The sequence below is a fragment of the Cygnus atratus genome, chromosome 2 (genome assembly GCF_013377495.2).
Source record: "Cygnus atratus isolate AKBS03 ecotype Queensland, Australia chromosome 2, CAtr_DNAZoo_HiC_assembly, whole genome shotgun sequence".
Taxonomy (NCBI): Eukaryota; Metazoa; Chordata; class Aves; order Anseriformes; family Anatidae; genus Cygnus; species Cygnus atratus.
This window is the reverse complement of record NC_066363.1, coordinates 95,659,046-95,679,551: the sequence shown is the minus strand read 5'-3', so window position 1 is coordinate 95,679,551 and position 20,506 is coordinate 95,659,046. Positions and strand designations below refer to the sequence as shown.

The 20,506-nt window shown below is 36.5% G+C and overlaps 1 protein-coding gene across 1 annotated transcript in view; it reads right to left on the bottom strand.

Annotated features, from left to right (window-relative positions):
• The window catches only part of CTNNAL1 (catenin alpha like 1), a 57,553-nt gene that overhangs the window by 1,520 nt on the left and 35,527 nt on the right, over window positions 1–20,506 (bottom strand). Inside the window, exons 9-18 of the mRNA XM_035550494.2 lie at window positions 18,097–18,255; window positions 16,007–16,099; window positions 15,547–15,697; window positions 9,430–9,467; window positions 5,168–5,218; window positions 4,922–5,076; window positions 3,312–3,360; window positions 2,490–2,546; window positions 2,232–2,351; window positions 48–131 (exon numbers count right to left, since the gene is read on the bottom strand). Coding sequence (XP_035406387.1) covers window positions 48–131; window positions 2,232–2,351; window positions 2,490–2,546; window positions 3,312–3,360; window positions 4,922–5,076; window positions 5,168–5,218; window positions 9,430–9,467; window positions 15,547–15,697; window positions 16,007–16,099; window positions 18,097–18,255 — 957 coding nt within the window. The remainder of the gene's footprint in view (window positions 1–47; window positions 132–2,231; window positions 2,352–2,489; window positions 2,547–3,311; window positions 3,361–4,921; window positions 5,077–5,167; window positions 5,219–9,429; window positions 9,468–15,546; window positions 15,698–16,006; window positions 16,100–18,096; window positions 18,256–20,506) is intronic.

Sequence of the window (20,506 nt, the reverse complement as noted above, 5' to 3'; positions counted from 1 at the left end):
AAAAAGCAAGCAAGAAAAAACTAAAATACTGCAGATGAATCAAGTACCTTTCTCATTAATTTGCTGCAAAGTGGAAGAAGTTGACATAACAGAGTCATCACGTTCTTTGTTTTCTGAATGCATGCATCAACCTAAACAAGATAAGTACAGTAGAGTAAGATCACTGATTACTTTTGTCATGCAACTATTTAGTACATGAGATGATAATCTATTTTGAGCTCGAATGGATAACATTTGTCGTTCGTAAATATCTCATCTAATCAGACAGTTTTACCTAGCTGTTTTGAATTTCTCTAGTGTTCATAAAGCAACAGCATCCCTTCTGTTAAAGGGAGACTTGGGCTGGGAAACAGAAGAGAACAATACACAGCTCAGGAGAAGGAACTAAAAATAATATAGTATTAGAGAGTAATATTATGTGTTTCACTATTTTTCTTTTTTTTTTTTTTGGCAATGTCCTGTCAGCAAGATTTAGAAAGCAGTGTGACATGTAAGCCTTACCTTGATATGAGTTACACTAAAGGTTAACTAAATCTTGAAGCGTTTGAATTTAAGCTTTATGTATAACACTCAGCAGAGGTCACAAGTTCGGGCTTTTCAGAAACATTGTTTTGATAGCCTTTCAGTACTACCTAACTATAAAGAGACTGGAGTTCCCATTTAGTTTAGCTAGCGAGTGTAAAACAAACCAAGCAGTAGCTCTCAGGTGCTGACTTTGGTTTTGATTAGCTTGGATGGTCTAGCCCCTTTCAGAACTCAGCTGTCCCTCCCACGAAATTGAAACATCTCCCACATAGCTAATTGGAAACAAACACCCAGCTGCACAGAAAAATGGATCCTACTACTGCTCCTTAACAAGCCTGACCTCCATTCACCACTCAGGTTTGTAGATCTACTTATGGTAACAATGCAGAAACTTTTATGGCAGCTATGTATAAGTTTACATATAACAAAATGAGTAATAGCAGAATAAAGTAGGCAGTGTAGGGTAGACTCTTTACCTTCTGAGAAGCAAGCATGTACTTCACAAATAGAGTCTTTGGGGTTTGGAATTTATGTTTATGTAAAGTATCAATAACAAGAGAATAACAATAATTAATACAGTGGTGGTAATACAAATTGCCTTAGTTAATGCTTTGAGCACTTCTTAGCGAGCTACACTTAACTATGGTTCATATAAATAAAGTTCTGTGGCTTACAGTAAGATAAATACTGTCTCATATTATTCAGCTGAGAATTCTCAGTTTCACCATGATAAAATTCGAGTACCTCTATTTATGTAGTGAGTAAAAGTTGAGGGAGATGTTGAGAAGTTCCTTGAAAAATGTTCTCAGCAGTAGAAAACAATGTAGTGGAAGTCTGTGAACAACTTTCCTTTTTTTTTTTTTTTTTTTGGACAACATCATTGTCTTGGGAAACTCTTTACTAACAGTGAAATCCAAAACCCAAATGGTAATTTTACTATTTTTAACAATAACAAGGAAAAAAAATGTCTTATTTATTGTACTGATACTTACACTCTATAAGTTGATAAGTTACTGGTGAGGAAATTGTTCATTAAAACATTAATATTAATGATCTGGGCCAGTTAGACAAAATTTGGATATCCATGCTCCCTTAAGAAAATAGTCATATAAGCCTGGGAGTAATAATGTTCAAAGTATCCACCTGCAGGCTTCCATATATGCTGGGTGCCAGTGTATCGTATTTTGCCTCCTTTCAAACTCTCACCATGAATGAAGGGGTCAGGATAAACTTCACTGAAGCCCTGCTCTGCTACTGGGGGAAAAAAAAAAGTCCAGAAAAAGTTGCACCTGTGCTGAAGAACATCCTTTCCTAACACAGGATACTGCAGTAAATGGCTTCGGCTACAGTGACCAGTGAGACAGTAGACAAAACATTTTCATCAAGAGGAACAGTTCTTACTGTTCTTCCTCTATACTTTGCACATCAGCTTCTCAAACCATGTTAAGTGCAAAATAGTTTACTTCAAGTTGAAGTAAATTCCTCTTCTACATAAGGAACAGCAACAATGATATATTGCATAGCAGAAAAATGCTTTTGCAACATAAGATTTTGTACTTGTTAGTTTTTATGGACCTCTGGCAGTCGAAGAAATTCAGCTGTCATTAACTGTTTCATGTTTTATCAGGAGCATAAATTAGTAAAATACCATACTTTAAAACAAGTTAGGTTTTATTTTCAGAGATATATATAATTTTTTACTTCACCTTTGTAAATATGGCACTTTTACCCTGAACAGAAGCTTTTGCTGTTACTTGGAGCTGCTTGCACATAGGGATCAGTTTTTCAGCTTCCAGCAGAAGCAAAGGTTTGTCGTCATCGTGTATCTGAAGTATGTTTTAAGAAGACAAAACCACTCTGTGTTAGACTCCAATATTAAGTTAATGGAGAAGACAAAACAACCAGCCTTTACGTAGTATCATTAAAATCATAAGCTGAATGGCTTTTCAGTTGTCATACGTCACCTGATCAGAAAAGGCTTGAAAAGCCGAAGCAAGCTTCATGCCCTCTGTTGCAAAAATCTGAAAGTGGAAAAAAACACGTTAAAAAAAAAAGGTGAAGCAAATGAACCACCACTCCTTTTACCTTTTGTTTTAATACACAGTGTACTCTAAAAGGGTAACAGGAAATATTTGCGCAAGTTGCATACATTTATAATTAACAAGTTTGCAGTGACTTCTGAAGTAAAAACCTACACTAACGCATTGCCATTCTCCCACATAAGCGAAGTTTTAAAAGTTTTTCCCTTTACATATGAAAAAACATTTTTTGAATTGGAGCAGCTTACAAAAATTTTGTGGTTAGATGATACCCTGCCATGCTTGCTTACTGTCCTAACGCAGGTAAGCAGTCTCCTGTTAAACATGCATACCGTAGAAATGTCACAATTATAGTCCTTCATTTGGTCCCTTGTCTTTTGTTTGTATTATTCATATTTTTGCATCTTCTTCCTTTCCCAATAGAATACTGCTGCTCAGATTAGGATAAGTATCTGTTAACACCATCAGGGACTAAACTAAGTGACACAATGAAGAATACTACTGCACTGAAGGCCACTATTTCCCATTCCTAACTGGAATCTCAGTTTAAGTAATGTCTTAAATAAGGTCCCACCAGAGCCCTGGAAGGTTAGCTTTCAGAAAGTACCAGAGTTATGCTGTTTAAGAACTACAGTTGCCAGTCAATTTCTGATACTCTGTACTCATGTATAAGGAATCAAAGAGTTAAAGTTGCATTTTGTTATTCATTCAGAATCCCTAACTCCCAGTTCATTATAAATGTATTACCTCTGCTTGATGAAATAAATCTTGAGTAGTTTTCAGAAGTCCTTCTCCTCTGTGGAAACAACGAAAACAGAATATATGCCATGTATAGACTGCAGAATATTTTGCTGGCTGCCTGTACAATTTATTTTCTCAGTCTCTCACAAAAACATACCAGGTGTGGGGGGAATGGGGACACATCTGTAATACCAAAAGGCAGGATGTGATCCCTACATCCTTGTCGGATGGTTTGTACTATTACCTATCTTCTTGATACATCTCTTAATATGCTCCATGTAACTATTATAAATAAATAAATACTTGGCATCATAAATGTAACAAAGCATCTCTGCCTAGGTATTTAAAAAGCATCAGTCAGAGCTCTTTCATTAATGCAAACCTGCATGCTGCAGTAGCAACACGTTTTCAGTAGCTAGCATTCTAACATTTTCCTCCCATTCTATTTGAAAAGAAGGGTACACTGATATGCTCTTTGAAGTGTAGGCTCTAGAAAGGAGTGTTATTTCATTTATCGGCTAGAAAAGAGGTTGTGTGCTCCCCTCCCCCTGTGCCAGTAACTAAGCCTCTGTTCTTTTTTAGAGTGAAGTATTTCTGCAAAACACAGAAGGACCTGAAAATTACAAGAATGAAAAAGGGCATGCTAAAATCTTAGCAAACACAGAATATATTTAACTATTGAAAGTAGAAAATCTGCCAGTAAAGACAGTGAAGTACTAATACTCAGTGTCTCATAGCTAAGAAAAGGGACTAAGTGGTATTTGAATGGTGACAGCATGATGCTTAAAAGCGAACACACGAGGGCGCAGAATGAATAGTGGACCACAGACAATTAAGCCATAAAGCTAGATAACACCCAAAGAGCTTTTGCAAAGAAAAAAAAAAAAACAGTTACTGCTTAAAACGTTTTACCTATCTATTAAAGCACTCTATCCCAGAAAGTCTTAGGTCTTCCACTTATGTAAGCATTAACACCTCTGAACTGTAAAATTCCACTCTTTTGGAAGATGTTTCACAGAACTTATTACAGGAGCCCCATTTCACAGTATTACATAAATACTTCAGTGACTAGAGCACTGCTGGGAAATTACACAGAAGTTGCTCAGTCCTCATCAGCTGAGCAAGGACAGAAATCTGGGTCTCTGGCATACTGAATAATACTGGAATACTAGGTGAGATTAATCTCTAATTTTCATCAAAAAATCCTAAATTATTCAAAGAGGCTGACATTGTGCAGACAAATTTCAGAACACCCTTCAGTACAGCAAAGATCAGTAACTCTGATCTGCAGTAATATAACTGTGCATTATTTCCCTTAGTTTTGAAAATATTTAGGACCATCCATCTTAAAGTATTTCCCTACACGACAGATCTTTAATTAGTTGTTATGCAACAAAACAGATGTTTAGCACTAAAAAAAAAAAAAAAAACACAAAACACTAGTTTATTACTAAACAGTTTAAAAATTACAATTTATAAAATACAAGGATAGAAATTAAAGCTCCTTTCCGACTGTCCCCCAGTACTTATACTCTGAAAATAAATTTGCCTTATTTCTTATAAATGCTTCTAATTCTCTTCTCCCCATTGAAACATACTGCATACAGCATAATTACCTGGTAAATAAATACATGGAATAAGCCATACTTGACATGCCTTGCCCATGTTGCACAATCTCATTCTCCTGATCCTCCCATTTCTCTGTCTCAGAGTCCACATCAGATGTGAGCAGGTGCAGTTCTAATCCAAGTTTTGCAATTTTTGCCTGTTCCTATAAATGGTGACAATATTCATAACACATGAAAATACATTATTCAGACATGAGGATTTTTTTATATTTTTTAAAAATGATGGTGTCTTACCTCAGTATCTAGTTTGACTGGCTTTAATGCTTTCAGATTTGCATTATGCTTCTGTTTCAAACAAAAAAATAACATTTATTAAATAAAAAGAACTGGTAATATTTTTTACAAACAAATCAAAAAGAGATGGCTGTATACTCAGACTGTGCAGGAAAGTTCCAGCAGTTCGGACAAACTTCTCAATAGAAGCTGAGAATCTGTTCCAATTTGACTGTTCTGAAATGGCAAGTGCAGACAGGGTCTGTGCCTGCAGACACAGTAAAGTTTCAAGGAGAAGACCTCTTCCATAGTTCTCATGCTCATGTCTCTTCTCTACTTCTTCACACAGTACCATCTCTTCCCCTTACCCTCAAAATCCTGACTAACAGGTATTGCTAAATAGTCATAATCAAGTACAACTGTGCTGATTTTCCCTACAAATATGACATTGCTGTGACAGTGACTTGGTACTAGCTGAACCAACTTCCAAGCTGATCTAGGGTACAACCCACGTAAATGCTGGCATGACAACATAGCTGATCATACTGTCATTCCGTGTCAGTTTGCTGAAGTAGATGGAAACAAATATTGAAATTCTGAAGCTTTTTTTCTTTCCATCTCCAATTTAAGCCACAAACTATCTAAAATATGTTTGACTGCAAGCCAAATATTGGCTCAGATTAAACAATAATTAGTGGTACCGATGCGAGTGGAATACTTGATAAGACAGAGCTTGCAAACTGCATAACAGATGTACACGGTCATACATGATTTGTTGTAAATTAATTTGCATGTAGAGAACAGCAGTTTCAGGCTTTAACTTCATGTGCTAATGCTGTCACTGTGAAAAGACAGCGGAAACTAATAAATATGGGAGCCAGAGTCCACGCTGAGAAACTGCACTGGAGTGCAGGGAAATGAAAAGAGCAAAGCTGGTGTTGTAGCTTGGAGAGGTAAGTGTCAGCCACTAGAGGAGGTTGGATGACAAAGAGTGCAGGATTGAGAACCTTGCCTGAGGATCTAAAAAGAGCTGCTATTAATTAGTAGGAATACTCAGGCAAATTAAGCTAAGGAATCCCTGCCGGAGGGTGAAGAGGGGGAGCACTACTCATTATGAATAGCATCATAAATAAGCTCCAGGTGTGGTCTTCATCTCTGACTTGAGGAATCTGAGCAAAAATAAAACAGTACTGTTAACTTCCTACTGCAATTTGCTGCTCTGAATTTAGCTGTCATGTCATTTCTCTTTCCCATCCCCAAATTTTTAAACATTCTGGATCTTAATGTCTACCCAGACTACACACTGTAATTCTGCCTATGTATTACACATAGGACAAGCTGATCTCATAGCAAAAGATTTAGAAAAAAAAAAGTATGAATTGATGCTCCTACTTGTCATTTAAGTTTGACTACACTGTATATATTGCTGTTCAAGAAATATTAGTTTTAAGGCAGAGTCTTAAAAGAAGAAACAAATACAAAGCCAAACTAGATTCCTATTTACATACAAACTTTGGGCTACAAGATATGGCAAAAATTTAAGCTGCTGAGTGAAGGGTATTCAAGAAAACCAGCACATATTTCTTTATCCACAAATAACTAAAGAAACCTCAAAGTGTTTGTCAACTTTGGAGTTTTCTCCATTCTAGTGTTCACTCACACTATTTGAATAGGAAAATTGGTAATAAATAAATAAATAAAAATCACATGAGCAGTCACCAGTCAGCTTTTAAAACATGATTTGACATCTAATACTACAGAGGAAAATAAAGCTGTGCATTAAGCACACGTGAATCATCACCACTGCTCTGTGCTCAGCTAGGACACCATGGTCTAGCATGCCATTCACACCAACAAGCAGCACTGTTGCAATTAAAGGTGGAATAAAAAGGTAAACTAATTAGATCTACAGGAACAGTGTGGCTTTGTGGAGGGACAGCTTTGGCATTAGCCACGGACAGCAGACCAGCTCCCCCAAACCTATGCACCTTGCAAAATTCAAAAGACAAAATTCCAGAAGAGAGCAAAGTAGAACTATTTAAATCTTGGGAAGAAAAAAAAAAAAAGTATTTTTAAAAGGCATACAAACCACTATGTGAGAATATCACTTAAAACGTTTCTTCAAATGTTGGCTGAAGCTCAGAAGCTATGTAGCTTAGTCAAATCGGAACAATCTGACAGGGACAAAAACCCTACCAGGTCACCAAACCAGTCTGTTTTCCAGTGCCAGTATTTTGTGCCACAGCTGTGAAATTCATCTGTGGCAGGTGGGCTCTGCTCCTGTTCTTGGCATAAGTCTTGCTGAGGCTTGTGAGCCACAGCAGGCCTCAATGCGATCGATCGCTCCTTGAACTGGGCAGCTTGGTAGCAACAGGGCCCCAGGCAGAGCTCATTCCCATGAAATCTCTTGTGGGCAGTAATGAAGGAACCTGAGTTTGACTACAAATCAATCACTTTATCTAATAAATACCGAGCCTCATCTCTTTCTTCTCCATAACCAAAGGAGAAGTCATCCTGACACAATCCGTCTTATCTATGGAGCACGGTGAAGCCTGACTTTTGCCTCACTCCTTTGAGGCCTGTTGTTTATACGATACAGGCCTCGGATGGTCGGGGCTCCCCTCCGATCGCATCGGGGCCCTGTAGCGTGACTAACTGACAGGGGCACAACTAAGCGTTAAGAGGAGGGGGGCTGCACAACCTGATTCCTATACAAATTGGCCGATCTGAATTCTGGAAAATTACTGACCAAATGACAGTGGCCTCGCAATCCTACAAACAGTGATCCCAAACAAGAACTCTTAGAGGTCTCCAGGGTCCACAGCAGGCTGCACCCTCAGTTTCCCCCAGTGCTGACATGCCTCTCAGGATACCCTGAGGAGAAGTGCGCCTCAGGGCTGACTCCTCAAGGAACAAACTCATCCGTAGACAAATGCCAACGAGGGAGAAGGGTGAGTAATTCACTCTAGGGAGATATTTTGGAAGCACGCAACTGGATTTAGAAACACTGCTCCCCCCCAGTACCCTGCCAGTAAGTCTCAAGAGAACCTTGCCATTCACAAATCTTTAACTAAGTCACTGTTCCTATTGTAGCAAATTTCTTTAGATTAACTAATACTTAGATACTGAACAAGTGTTGATAAAATCACATAATCTAACTTTATCTGCTCTAAAGGTATATAATAAATCCTTAATTGTTGCTACATTACAGTTGTGTAAATCTAATTCCACAACATCACCCATGCTCACCCAGCCTACAATTATATTCTATTTAAATCTGCAGGTTGGATTTATAACGATGACCTTTTCTCTTACCCGTTTTTCATTAAGGGTCAGAAGTATAATATTGTGTTTCAAGTCAAAGAATTGCACAACAGAAGACATGGAGATAGGTGATTACTTCACACCCAAATTCCTAAACACTACTGGTTAAAGAGAGAAAGCAAGGAGAGAAAGAAACAACCCAGAGCTTACTGTAACTTCCGAGATCATTCTTCCCCTTCCTCCTCCCAGTGAAAAGATTCAGTACGTAACAAGGAAGTTAAATGACTGATTACAAGGTTTAGGTGGTTTCCTAACATAGAAATGCTCTCAGAAAAAGTAATATCAATTATTCAGGTAAGGGTATTAATTACCTCACAACCAAACCTGGACATTTGGTGTTGCTTTTTTTTTTTCCTGCATTATAAACCTTTAAGATCAAATAAGGAAACGAGAACCCATTACTTGAAGAACCTATGATATGTTTAACCATGTCCATTTCTTCAAAATAGGTTAATTCAGAGAACAATACCAAAACAAAAAGTCAGGAGTACCAAGACTTATTTTACAGTATGTTGAGTGTATTCTTACTATTTTAATAGCGACCAGGCATTTATTATTACACAGCATAGGAGTCAAGTATGTGGTACAAAATGTCACATTAAAAAACAGCAATTAAAGGTCACCTACAAATTTAGTTATTGAAACATATTACATGACTAGTTACCCTAGTTTTGAGTATGTTTATTGTTCAGTTAGTAAATGTACAAAGTTTGGTATTTTGCTGACAGTCATCCAGTCAAGATGCATGTTAGAGCTTAGTGATATGGTTTAGTGGAGGACTTGTTAGTGTTAGGTCAGAGATTGGACTAGGTGATCTTGGAGGTCTCTTCCAACCTAGATGATTCTGTGATTCTATATTACGAAGATATTGCTATATCCTCATTAAATGCAATACAGAAAGAAGTCAGTTAGTTAACAGAGTGTATAATGTATATAAAACAGTCCCAAGAGCAACTTACCCCTGGTCTGGGCAGTGACAGGTAGACACGCTTCTCTCCTAGGAAGAACACACATTTACACCAAAATTTGTATGCAGATTTTAATCATCAGACCACATGCCTTATTTCATCCTTCCTCAAGCTGCAGTACTACATATAAAAGTGAATTACTTACCTGTAATTTGAATATTGCAGAGGAATAGCACTCTATCTTGTGTTTTCAGAGAGAGACAAGCTAAAAACTTCTGTTTAGATTTTAGCTCTCAGTAACTGGCACCTAAGTATCTGAACAGCTTTACTCCTTAAGATTTCTAGTCCCCAGCGTGCAGTCCCATGTAAGAAACTCTCTCCGGTGACTAGTAGCTATCCACTACATGCACTCATGTTGTTGCCAAATACAGAACATACTGTGGTAGTTACATGTAAGGCTTTTCTTGGCCTTGGATGGTATAAAATTTGGAGTAGGCAAAGTCAATAGCGAGAGAGATATAAGAAAGCTATGGAGTTGTTGTTTTTTTGTGTTTTTTTTTTTTTTTTTTTTTTTTTAAGTAACAACAATAAAACCCCTATGTTGTACCGTACTATATGTATCCCATGTGCTCTGTATTTTATGAAGAAAAAAAGTTCTGTACCATTTTACACACTTACTAAATTATTTCTTATATCTCCAGGACTCTCAGTTATTCCAAGTCCAAGCAAAACAAATTGGGGAAAAAAAAAAAAACTTTTCAGGTATTAACTGAAAGTGGATAAGAAGAATTTATTGGCAGGTAGAAACAAAGACAGGGCTAATAGCCTACTATTAGAGCTCCAGTTACCAGACAATGTAAATATCAATAAAGACTTACATTTATTACAACAGATTCAGGAGAGGAAAGTCTGCTAAATAAAAATAAGTAAATAAATAAAATCCTCAGAGTTAGTGAAAAATAGGTGTGTCCTGAAGAAACAAAGGGCTGAGATAATGGTAACATGTTTGCAAGGAGATAATGCACCTGGACAACCAATAAGCAAGCAACAAAAAAAACCTATCATTGTTATTTCCTCCTCTTGTATCAGCTCCTAAAGAAATTCCACTTTGAGTGCTCAGAGGACAACTCTGTTATACATTTATGATTTTTTGAAAGGATGGTCTTTATCTCCTGGCACCACAGAAAAATCATGAGCTCCATGTTTAGGCAACGGACTTTTAAAAAACAAATTTCAGCAAATTGACAAGTATCCGACAACCCACTTGATAAGTATGGGAAATTGAATTCTTCTTTTCTGCGATCACCTCTGTCTTCTCTAGCCAGTTTTACAAAAGGGTAAACTATCAGGGCATAAGTTGCCTAACTATTTTTCTAAGAATGCAGAGTTATTTAGATATTAGTTGCCTACACATGCATCCAAGCACACCAGATTTCTAAATAAAGACTGACAAAAATTATGCGAACCACTTTACCATGTCCCCTGTATCAAAACATCAGCTAAACGGGATGCAAGAAATCATGTAAGAAGTACCAAGAACAGAAGCTAAATGCTGTAAAATAAAATATCTCCTTAACATTATGTAAAAACATGTTGCACCCTGTTAAAATGAAAAAGAGTTCAAAAGCCCAGAAAGCTTTGACATAGATGGAAAAGAAATATGTATTGAGAAGACATAAACACAAAAGAGGTGAGCGTTCAGAATTATGCCAACTGAATTGATAGTAGTACTAAACAGATATAATAATTAAAAAAAATACTTTTGGTCATCTACCAATTCCCATTATTTGGCTTTGGAAGTTTGAATTACTTACCATATTCAGAAAGAGGAAGGATCTGCCTATTTCTTGGAATGTTAATTAAAACCCACCCCTACTCTGAGTGGACCCACAGACATCATTCCTTTCAGAAGCACAGATAACTCAAGCCAGAGATAATCCTCCTTCATCAGAAAATACATCTACAACAGTATAAGCACAGAATTTATATTTGATTTCATTAACAGAATACACGTTTTTTTCAGGTATTTAATTTTCATATTTTGGAAGTCAGATCTAGGCTAAAATACTAAATGGCTTTCTGCTATATTATGATCTTCCTTTCACTTATTCCAGTCTGTCTTTGTTTTCCCTAATGGGCTTTCTGTAATGTAGTTTTCTTTTTTTTTTTTTTTTAAATAATTTTATTTCAACCTCCTTACCTTGCAATCTTCCACTTTCTAGTGTTCTTGTGTTTCTAGTAGTTCTAGCCCATGTTTTTCCTTCCAAATTTTTGAAATTTTAACTTCTAAATATTGCTTTTGACCTCATGTCTTACCTGTGAATAGGATAGCTACGTCCCTACTTCACCTGTCTATTCTTAGAACTCTAATTTCTAAATTCTAAAATTAGGATCTGTATCCCCTATTCATCAACTATGGCCTTCCTGAATCCTAACAGTCATCACTCCTCTCAAATCAAGTGAGCAAAACGAAAGGAGGGCAGAAAAGGAAGTTATCTCATAAATCATTCTCACACTTACGGCCAGGTTACAAGGAAACAATCAGGGGATTGTTTGTATTCTTTTTCAACACATTGAAACCAAAATTTAAAAGTGGGAAAAACTGACTGGAACACTGGCTGATACCCAACAGATTGGATGCTTTCTTTAGGTGATTCACCTCAAAGAGCAAGAACCTGAGATTTAAGTATCTAGCCTGAACTAGGTATTGCCAGCTTTCTGCATGGTCATCAGAGAGAAAACGATCACCTCCACTGGCTGAGCCAAATCACCCGTTTTTTGTGATCCTCCCTGTAGAGGTGCCCATCACACAGGCTGACCTTAGCTCAGACTAGGTAAGGCTAACACTACGCAGAACGGGTCTCCTCACCGTTGGATGATATGAGGTTTTAGGATTAACGAAGAAGTTCCAGCTCTACCTTACTTGACAGTTCTGCACAGCATAGAGAGATTTTCAAAATGTACTTGAAAGTGCAGCGCTCCCCCCTTCCTACCCCCAAAATGTGCCCACTTCTATTTAGGCATTTTTGGTGCGATTCCATTTCAACTGAATAAAAACAAGGCTTCATTTCCAACCTAAATTTTGCTCTCTATCCATACAAATTTTGAACCTCATTATCAGAAATACCTAGTTTGCTGGTATGAAAGAAACACCGGATAAACAGTTATGCAATTGCTTGTTAAAAAAAACCAAAAGTTTAAACAATGAGAATCTCCCGTAATCATAAAAATGCTTATTTTATTAGATGTGTCCAGCACATTTAGTCACCATTCAGTTTCTTGCCTCTTATGCTGTATTCTGTACTCTCTTACAAAGCCAAACATTTGCATTAGTGGTACAAAAATACAAGTTTTTAAACGAAGGAGAAAAAATATATATATACACCTTCTTACTGTAATGCTATCTTTTGTTAACACACAATCACAATTCTACTAGGAATAAAGCACTTGTTACATTGTAGTGTAAAATGAAGGTACTTTTTACCAACCTCAACATTAAGCTTGTTAACTTGTTAACATTAACAAGTAGCATGAGTTACAAGAAGAGCAAGTAAAATCTTATAAAATATTGTGAAACTCCATTGTGTTTGGAGCAAGAATGGCATTCACAAAACTTTTATAATCTCTTAGCAAACAAATATTTTAGTCTAATTTATTAATTGGGTTATCTGTAGTGTTTTCTAGAAGAAAAAATGTTGAAAGTGGTGAGGTAACTTTAGGGTATTTTTTGAAAGCAAAGAGGTGAGGGTAATTTCGGTGGGACTTTTCTTCTTCAAGAGTCACCCTGAAGTCCAACAACAGAAAACAAGCAAAGAAAAAAAATTGTGCACAACACAGAGGAAAACTGTAGAAAACCAGTGGATATAGGAGACCAAAATTAATTCCAAGGAGATAACTGACAGTTAATATGAAACCATCCAGATTCACTGAAAGAAATCCCTTACTAGAGAGAAATCCCTTACTAGGCTGGGCCATGCAACAAGCAAAATGGAGACAAGATTTCTTCAGCATCTTTCAAGATCTTTTAAGACCCAATGCACCTAAGGAAATACAAAGTATACAAGGTATGCTCATTATCTTACCAGAGGTGGTATCAGAGCACTTAATGCTGAAGACTGGGGAAACAAGAAACACTAACTGACACAGACTCATCTACCTATGCCAACCAGAAAAAACAGTCTTCACTGCACTCAGGCCCGTGTACCCTATACACTTTGCCATGCTCAACAACACCTACCCATCTTCTTCTGTCTCCTACAAGCAACAAAGTTGGGGCAGCTTTGTGAAATGATGCTTTAACGAAATTGGAAAACATCCATTTATGGAAAACGTCTGTTATCTGCTGACAACATCCACAAGAGGAGAGAAAGTTACTGACTAAAGGAGATGCTGGGAATATGCCATAACACTTCAAGAACTATTTGTTTTGAGAGCCAAGTGTATGCTTTACTGTGGCTGCATGGTTCTTGTCCTAATATCTTTAATTACATCGATATTTATACGTATAGACACACACACACAGATATAGAAAGGTTATCACTCAACTCTGCTAGACCATTGCATGAATATGAAAAAAATCAACTGCATAATCAGCCCTGCAAATTTCAAATTTATTGCTATTAGAGCAATACTGTGTTTTTAATTGTATTATATAAAATTTAATGCTATGTTTAGAGAAAGTTAATACGTCCTTGGCTCTCAAAACAAAAGAAAAAAGACGCTGAAAGTTAAAAGGCCCATAAGTAGGATCTCTGATCTAATAGATTGCTACACATCTTCATATAGCATTCCAGACTAAGGTGGAAGAACAAGTAAGATAACAATCACATACTTCTCACATTCCTAATAAAGTGTGCTACCCACAATTATTGCAAACCCATTCAGAATTTCACTATATGTTTTCCTTTCACAAGTCTTCAGGCCAATGCACATATCCACCTAGCAACCAGCAGCAACAATTTAAGATATCACTGCCCTGTGGTTGCTTGTTTACTGTCCTCACAACAAATTGGCAGAAAAGAAGTACCTGCATGAAAACTCAATCAAATATAGAAAATTAAACTTCCAAATTAAACTCTAATAATGAAAAAAAGTCTCATGTTAATAGCAAGATGAAGTACTATATCATTGATAAAGTGTCATCTAACCTGAATAAGGAATTACTTTTTTCTGTATCTTAGGTACAAAAAATTGAAGTCCCTGTATTTAACTAAATCTGAACTTTTTAACCTGAGCAATATTCTTAGAAATACAAGACATTCAGTATTATTATATATTACATTCTATGTGTATGCAATTATACTTTAAAGACTGAAACAAACACACAGCTGCAAGAAGTATAACATCAGGCTACAATAAACACAATCTGAAAAAAAATTACGTTAAATAAAAATGAAAAATAAGTGGTTTGTTTTTTTTTTTTAAGATAACCTATGCTAAAAGTAAACACAGATCTGTCTCGTAAGATTCCAACGTTCTCTTCTACATGTTGTACAAATACCAATAAACTTACCAACCAAAGAAAATATCCCAAGATTGTGCAGAGTCATCAGAGATTCCATCCAGGAGAAAGGACAGCAGTTTAAAAATCAAATAACTACATTCACTACATTATGAAGTAAATACAATGCAAAAATGCAAGCTGACAGTACAGAATGTATTTGTATATATATTATCCAGAAATATAGGAAATGAATTAAACATGCCACACAATTAAGTTATACCTTGATTGTCATGAATTAACATGTCCTATTCAAATCAAAAGGTAGGATGAAAGCCTTAAATCACTAACATTTGGGCACCACTGGCAAAGAGTGGTGTCGAATACTTTTGAGTACTTTGAAAAGTTCCATTCAATTTTGCTGAAAGTAATCACCATGCAGGAAGTTAAACATTCTTAATTTTACACAAACGAGGCCTTTAAATTTCTGGCTATGTTTTTCCTTGAAAAACATACCCTAATTCGACATTTACCCTAATTCGACATCTCTACGAAGTGAAGAAGATATTTGTATATTACCGCCCAGATTTCACATTGCTGTATGGGATATGGGACAGTGTATTGTGCTCTTGTCTTAAGAAAGCAATATTTCTTAAATCACAGCTAAAATTCTTAGACTTCATTTGTTTTGGAAACTTAATTTTTCTATTTGTACATAGCATTCTTACCTCTTCTTCCTTCAAACACATCATTGATTTCTCTCAACAGCATAGACATGTCACTCAGCTGAGACTCCCAGGCCTCACAGAACACCTCCAGATTTTCTTTTGCAATCTTGCTAGATGGATGCAATGCCAATGTTTCTACAGCAGAAATTATCTGGACAGAGAACAAAATATTTGTTATTGGAAGACATCCTGGTAAACAGTGTTGCACATGAATTCACAAATGCCTCCACAGGCAAACCACAAAATTTAAACCGTTACTATTTTATGTTTATAGTGTATTCATCTGACACTTGCAGGTTTGATGATCTTCTTTGTGCGTTATTTTAGCCAACACCCAACACTGAATTGTAACTCTTTCTCAGAGCTGCTTTGAACAGTTTAACGTGACATCTCCAAAGAATTCATGCAAGTAATTTTTATTTATGTCCAGTTGAAGTGGCTAGATAAAAGCTAAGCATACCTGTGGGCCAGTGACCTGAAAGGTATCTTCTGCATGTATGCATGTAATCTCAAGGGGCTCTGTTCCAGAAACATGCCTCAACAAGCGACACATCTAAATATATATATATTTTAAAGAGAAAAGAGTGGTAAAAATATGGTTTCATTAGTAATGAGAAAAGGCGCGCACACACAAAATTACTGACAGTCCTGTCAGAAACTTACTGGGGACTGCAGAACTTGGTGTTTCTCAGGGAGCATTTACAATAAAGAAAAAAAATCCTGGCTTGAAAGGTGCAGAAAAATCACCAGGAGAAAGAAAATTCTTTAAAAAAATCATTCCAACAACAATTTCACACATAAATATACCTATGACTTAATAAATCTGAAAGTAATCAGACATCTACAGAACCTGGAGACATTTTGTAGCATAAATGACATCACCAAAACAGGCTTATTCAACAATCATCAAAACTATGTGGAAAATTTAAGGCTTTTATCATCCAGAGGACTGAATTTGAGCAAAACAGTGCCATATTCACGTAGGGAAGAAATATTGTTTACTTCCACAGTAGGCAAAAGGTAGCCACCTATCTTTTTGTAGTAAGATTAAGCGTGAACTTTGGGCTGAGGATGAACACTGAAGATTTCAGATCAAAAGAAGAATTTATAAGACAGATATAGCACATACTAAACTAACTACACCTTGTCCATTACCAGAAATGCTCTAAGGCCTAGCTACAAATACTATTTTACCTCGCAATAATGCCTGGAAAAAATCAGTGTCTCACTAAAAGAGGAACACTAATAGAAGACACTAGGAACACTAATAGAAGTCATAGAAGAAGGGGACATTAAAGCTGAAATTAAAAATGACCAGAGTTGATTTGTTAGTCCCTGAAGTTCAAGCTTCTGCATAGTCACTATACTGGGATGAATTCTCAAGCCCCATATTAAATCAGAAATTTTTAGAAATTGAGTACTAGATGTCGCATAAGTATAGCTACCAGTGTCGCCATGTTCCAGATCAAAATGATACATATCTTTTTGTATCTCCTGCTGGTGCAGTTACTTCTGCTCCACCTTAAGACCATAGCATGTGACAGAATTTGTAGAAGTGAAGCAAAACCATGTATGCACACTCTTATTTTATTTTTAAATAGTTGGAATTATTTGAAAGGTTTTCTGACTTACTATGGAGAAAGATAAGGGAATTGGGAAGTTCAATTTAAATAGATACTACAATCTGTCCTCTGACAAATTCAGCACACTAAGAAGTGCATAAATGCTAAAATTCCAGAAACAGTCCTAAATATTCCTGGCACAAGAAGCTCAAGTCTTCCTCAGTCTGTCTATCTCAGTGCTCCAACACTATCTTAGCAAGCCTTGCTTTCAAACCACTTGCTTCTTCATGCAACTCAATACATCTACTTAACACCACATATCACAAATATGGCAGGCAGAAAGGCAATCTTCATCACCTTAGAAAGGAACAACAACAACAAAAATAGGCCTTACTCTGTTGTTCACATGTATGAGTACTGACATACAAAACTGTGGATGCAATAGAACCTGCAGTATATAAACATTGCTTTTCACAAAAAAGACAAGATCTTCTGTGATCCTCTGACTGAAAAAAAAAATCTTCAAAACAGTGAAGTTCATTGGACTGAGGAACTTAACCTTAGGTTCTCAGCATTCTTAAAATAAGTCTTTGGGTTCAGCTGTTGCTGGATAGCCACTGCTTGAAGAAAAGGCTATAATCTCTACTTGGATCTAGAAGTCTACTTTTTTATGAATCCTTTAGCCCCAAAAGATACATACAGATAAGAACAAGTCAAACAATGAATTTAACCGCAGACCTGACCCAGAAGGAGAATTGGTAAGACTGTAAAATGTACACTCCCCTTCTAAACAGCCATATTCCACAATTATACACCTGGCTCAGACCATACCAAGAACACCACAAAATTCAACAGTATGCTAGGAAAAGAAAATAGTAATAATAATAAACAAAAAAACAAACCATAGCCTTCCTAAAAAATAGATTAAGACAAATCCAGCCACTCATTTGCTGTGTGTCTTATAAAATCAAAGCAACCGTGAACTCACCTCAACAAGTTGTTCTTTCTGCTCTGATAGCTTGCAAGTATATTCTGCTACAGCTTCTAGATTTCCTTCTACTCCTGTTATTTTTAATGTTTTGAGAAGCATATGATCTGTATGGTATTTTAGAAGATCTGCTGCCAAAGATGTTGCTGCACCGTGGACCTTGAATAGCATTAAAAAAAGGAGAGAAAAACCTTGGAAGGAAAGAAATGCACCCAGTATCAAACCGAATCAACTTAAAGATCAAGCGATTTTTTCAAGAAGCAAAAAATTTACTGCTATGAAAGCTCATAGACAGCCTGGTGCTTTAATTCTTCAATTATTATTCAAAGTACAAAGATATATAATCCACTGCACTCAAAAACAACCCAACCAAACATGAAGAGGAACAAAAGAGCAGCTGGGTAGAATCAGGACATGAGATTATCACACAGCTGCTTTCTGATGATGTTACAGCTGGAAAAAAACAGGTGCCTGAATTCGTGGGGCACCAAGTTCAGCATAAGCATGGCACAGTGACCACTCCTCATGAAGAACACACATTAACAGAACCAGAACAAAGCTACAGCATCTGAATTTATAATACATTAGAAATTAAGTTTCCATCAATAAATTGCCAGTGATGAGAAGAAAAAAAAAAGGCTTGAAAATAATCCATTGGCTTGTGACACAGCTTTAGAAAAGTAAAAAGCTCCTTTTCTGCAAGGAGCTCCCCCTTGAAATGCATCCTTAAATCCAGACACTTTCAGACCCATGGATCTGCTCAAACTGTGTTGTTGAGAACTCTGCTTGACAAGAGCTATCAGCAACAGCTGCTGCTAGTTCTAGTGACTAGGCATACTGGCTTTACCTATGCCCTGTAACCAGCCCCATTTTAAAAACATGAGTAAAACAAACGCAGCATCCTGTTTTAGAAATAGCAGAGCATTCTTTTGACTGCTGAGTCTTGTAATATTCACTTTACTGGATTGCATTGAATATACAACACACTTGGCTGTTCCAGAAGGTTATTTTTCAAGTTCTTATGAATACAAAGACCTTGATAATGTGATGCTGGTGAGCCTTGGCTGTGGATAGAATAGAATGTTTTCTTGAATTATATGTATTTTTTTTCTCCTTTGGACTCTACCTGTTTTCCTTCCTTCCCCTATGCAGCGTCATAGAGTCATTTAGGTTAGAAAAGACTTCTAAGATCATGTTGTCCAATCCTTAACATAGCACTGCCAAGTCCACCATTAAACCATGTCCTTAAGCTCTACATCTACAAGGTTTTTGAAGATCTCCAGGGATGGTGACTCAACTTCTTCTCCGGGCAGTCTGTTCCAATACTTTACAACCCTTCTAGTGAAGAAATTTCTCCTAACATCCAACCTAAACCTCCCCTGGCACGACTTAAGGCCACTTCTTCTTGTCTTACCACTTGGAGCTTGAGAGAAGAGACCAGTCCTCACCTCACTATAGCCTCCTTTAAGGTAATTGTAGAGTGCGATAAGGTCTCCCTTAAGGACTTCCTATGCAGTCCAAAATTAAGAGGTTATGTTTGATTCTCTCTTTTTTTTCTTTTTTTTTTTTTTTTTGTTTTAATTTAGTGCAAGAAACCTGAATTGCTTCCTTAAAACCTTCTACTACTTTTTAACAGAAAGAAATAATGCCATGACAACATATGAACTTTTTATATGGTGTTGCTTCCATGCCATTAAAAATTAGCATAAACTACTAATCTCAGAAATGAAGTCAGCTCTGAAGAAAGGATATCTGCAACTTATAACGTTGAAGTAGGAGCTGGCAATTCTCATTTATATATAGACTACACTGTGATTACCATTTCATTAAAGATTCTTTTCAACATGATCTAAAAAAGAAATTTACTTATATTAATGCTGTCTCAGAGCATTAAGCAGGAAAATGATCTCAGGGAAGGAATGTACCTCTAGTTTCTTTCATAAAGTGACAAGAGATGGGGAAATGCTATTATAACAAGGTTGTATTGTGTTCTCAGCAACCCAGGCTATTAGAACATTTTAATTAGTGTCACAGTATTTAATTTCATCACCAGAGAGCCTGTTTACTGACTGATACACTGTGGCACCAGAAGTCAAAGACTGGCAGGACAGTCCTCAACCAAACACTCTGGCTACTCTGGGATCAGATACAAATCCAATCACTGCATAGGGAACAAGATAAATGACATAATACTCTAAATTTGTTTCTACTGATTAGCATTAATCTTGCACATTTTAACTAAGAAAGCTTTAGTACTTTACAGGTCACAAAATCAAGGCATACAAAACTAAGGGTTGTTAGTTTAAAAATTCAAACCCACTCAGATTGTTCCAGAATTTCTAGAATAGCTTCATACACTTTCACTTGCATAATATGGGACTAAATCACAGGGCATAGGTAACGCACTATT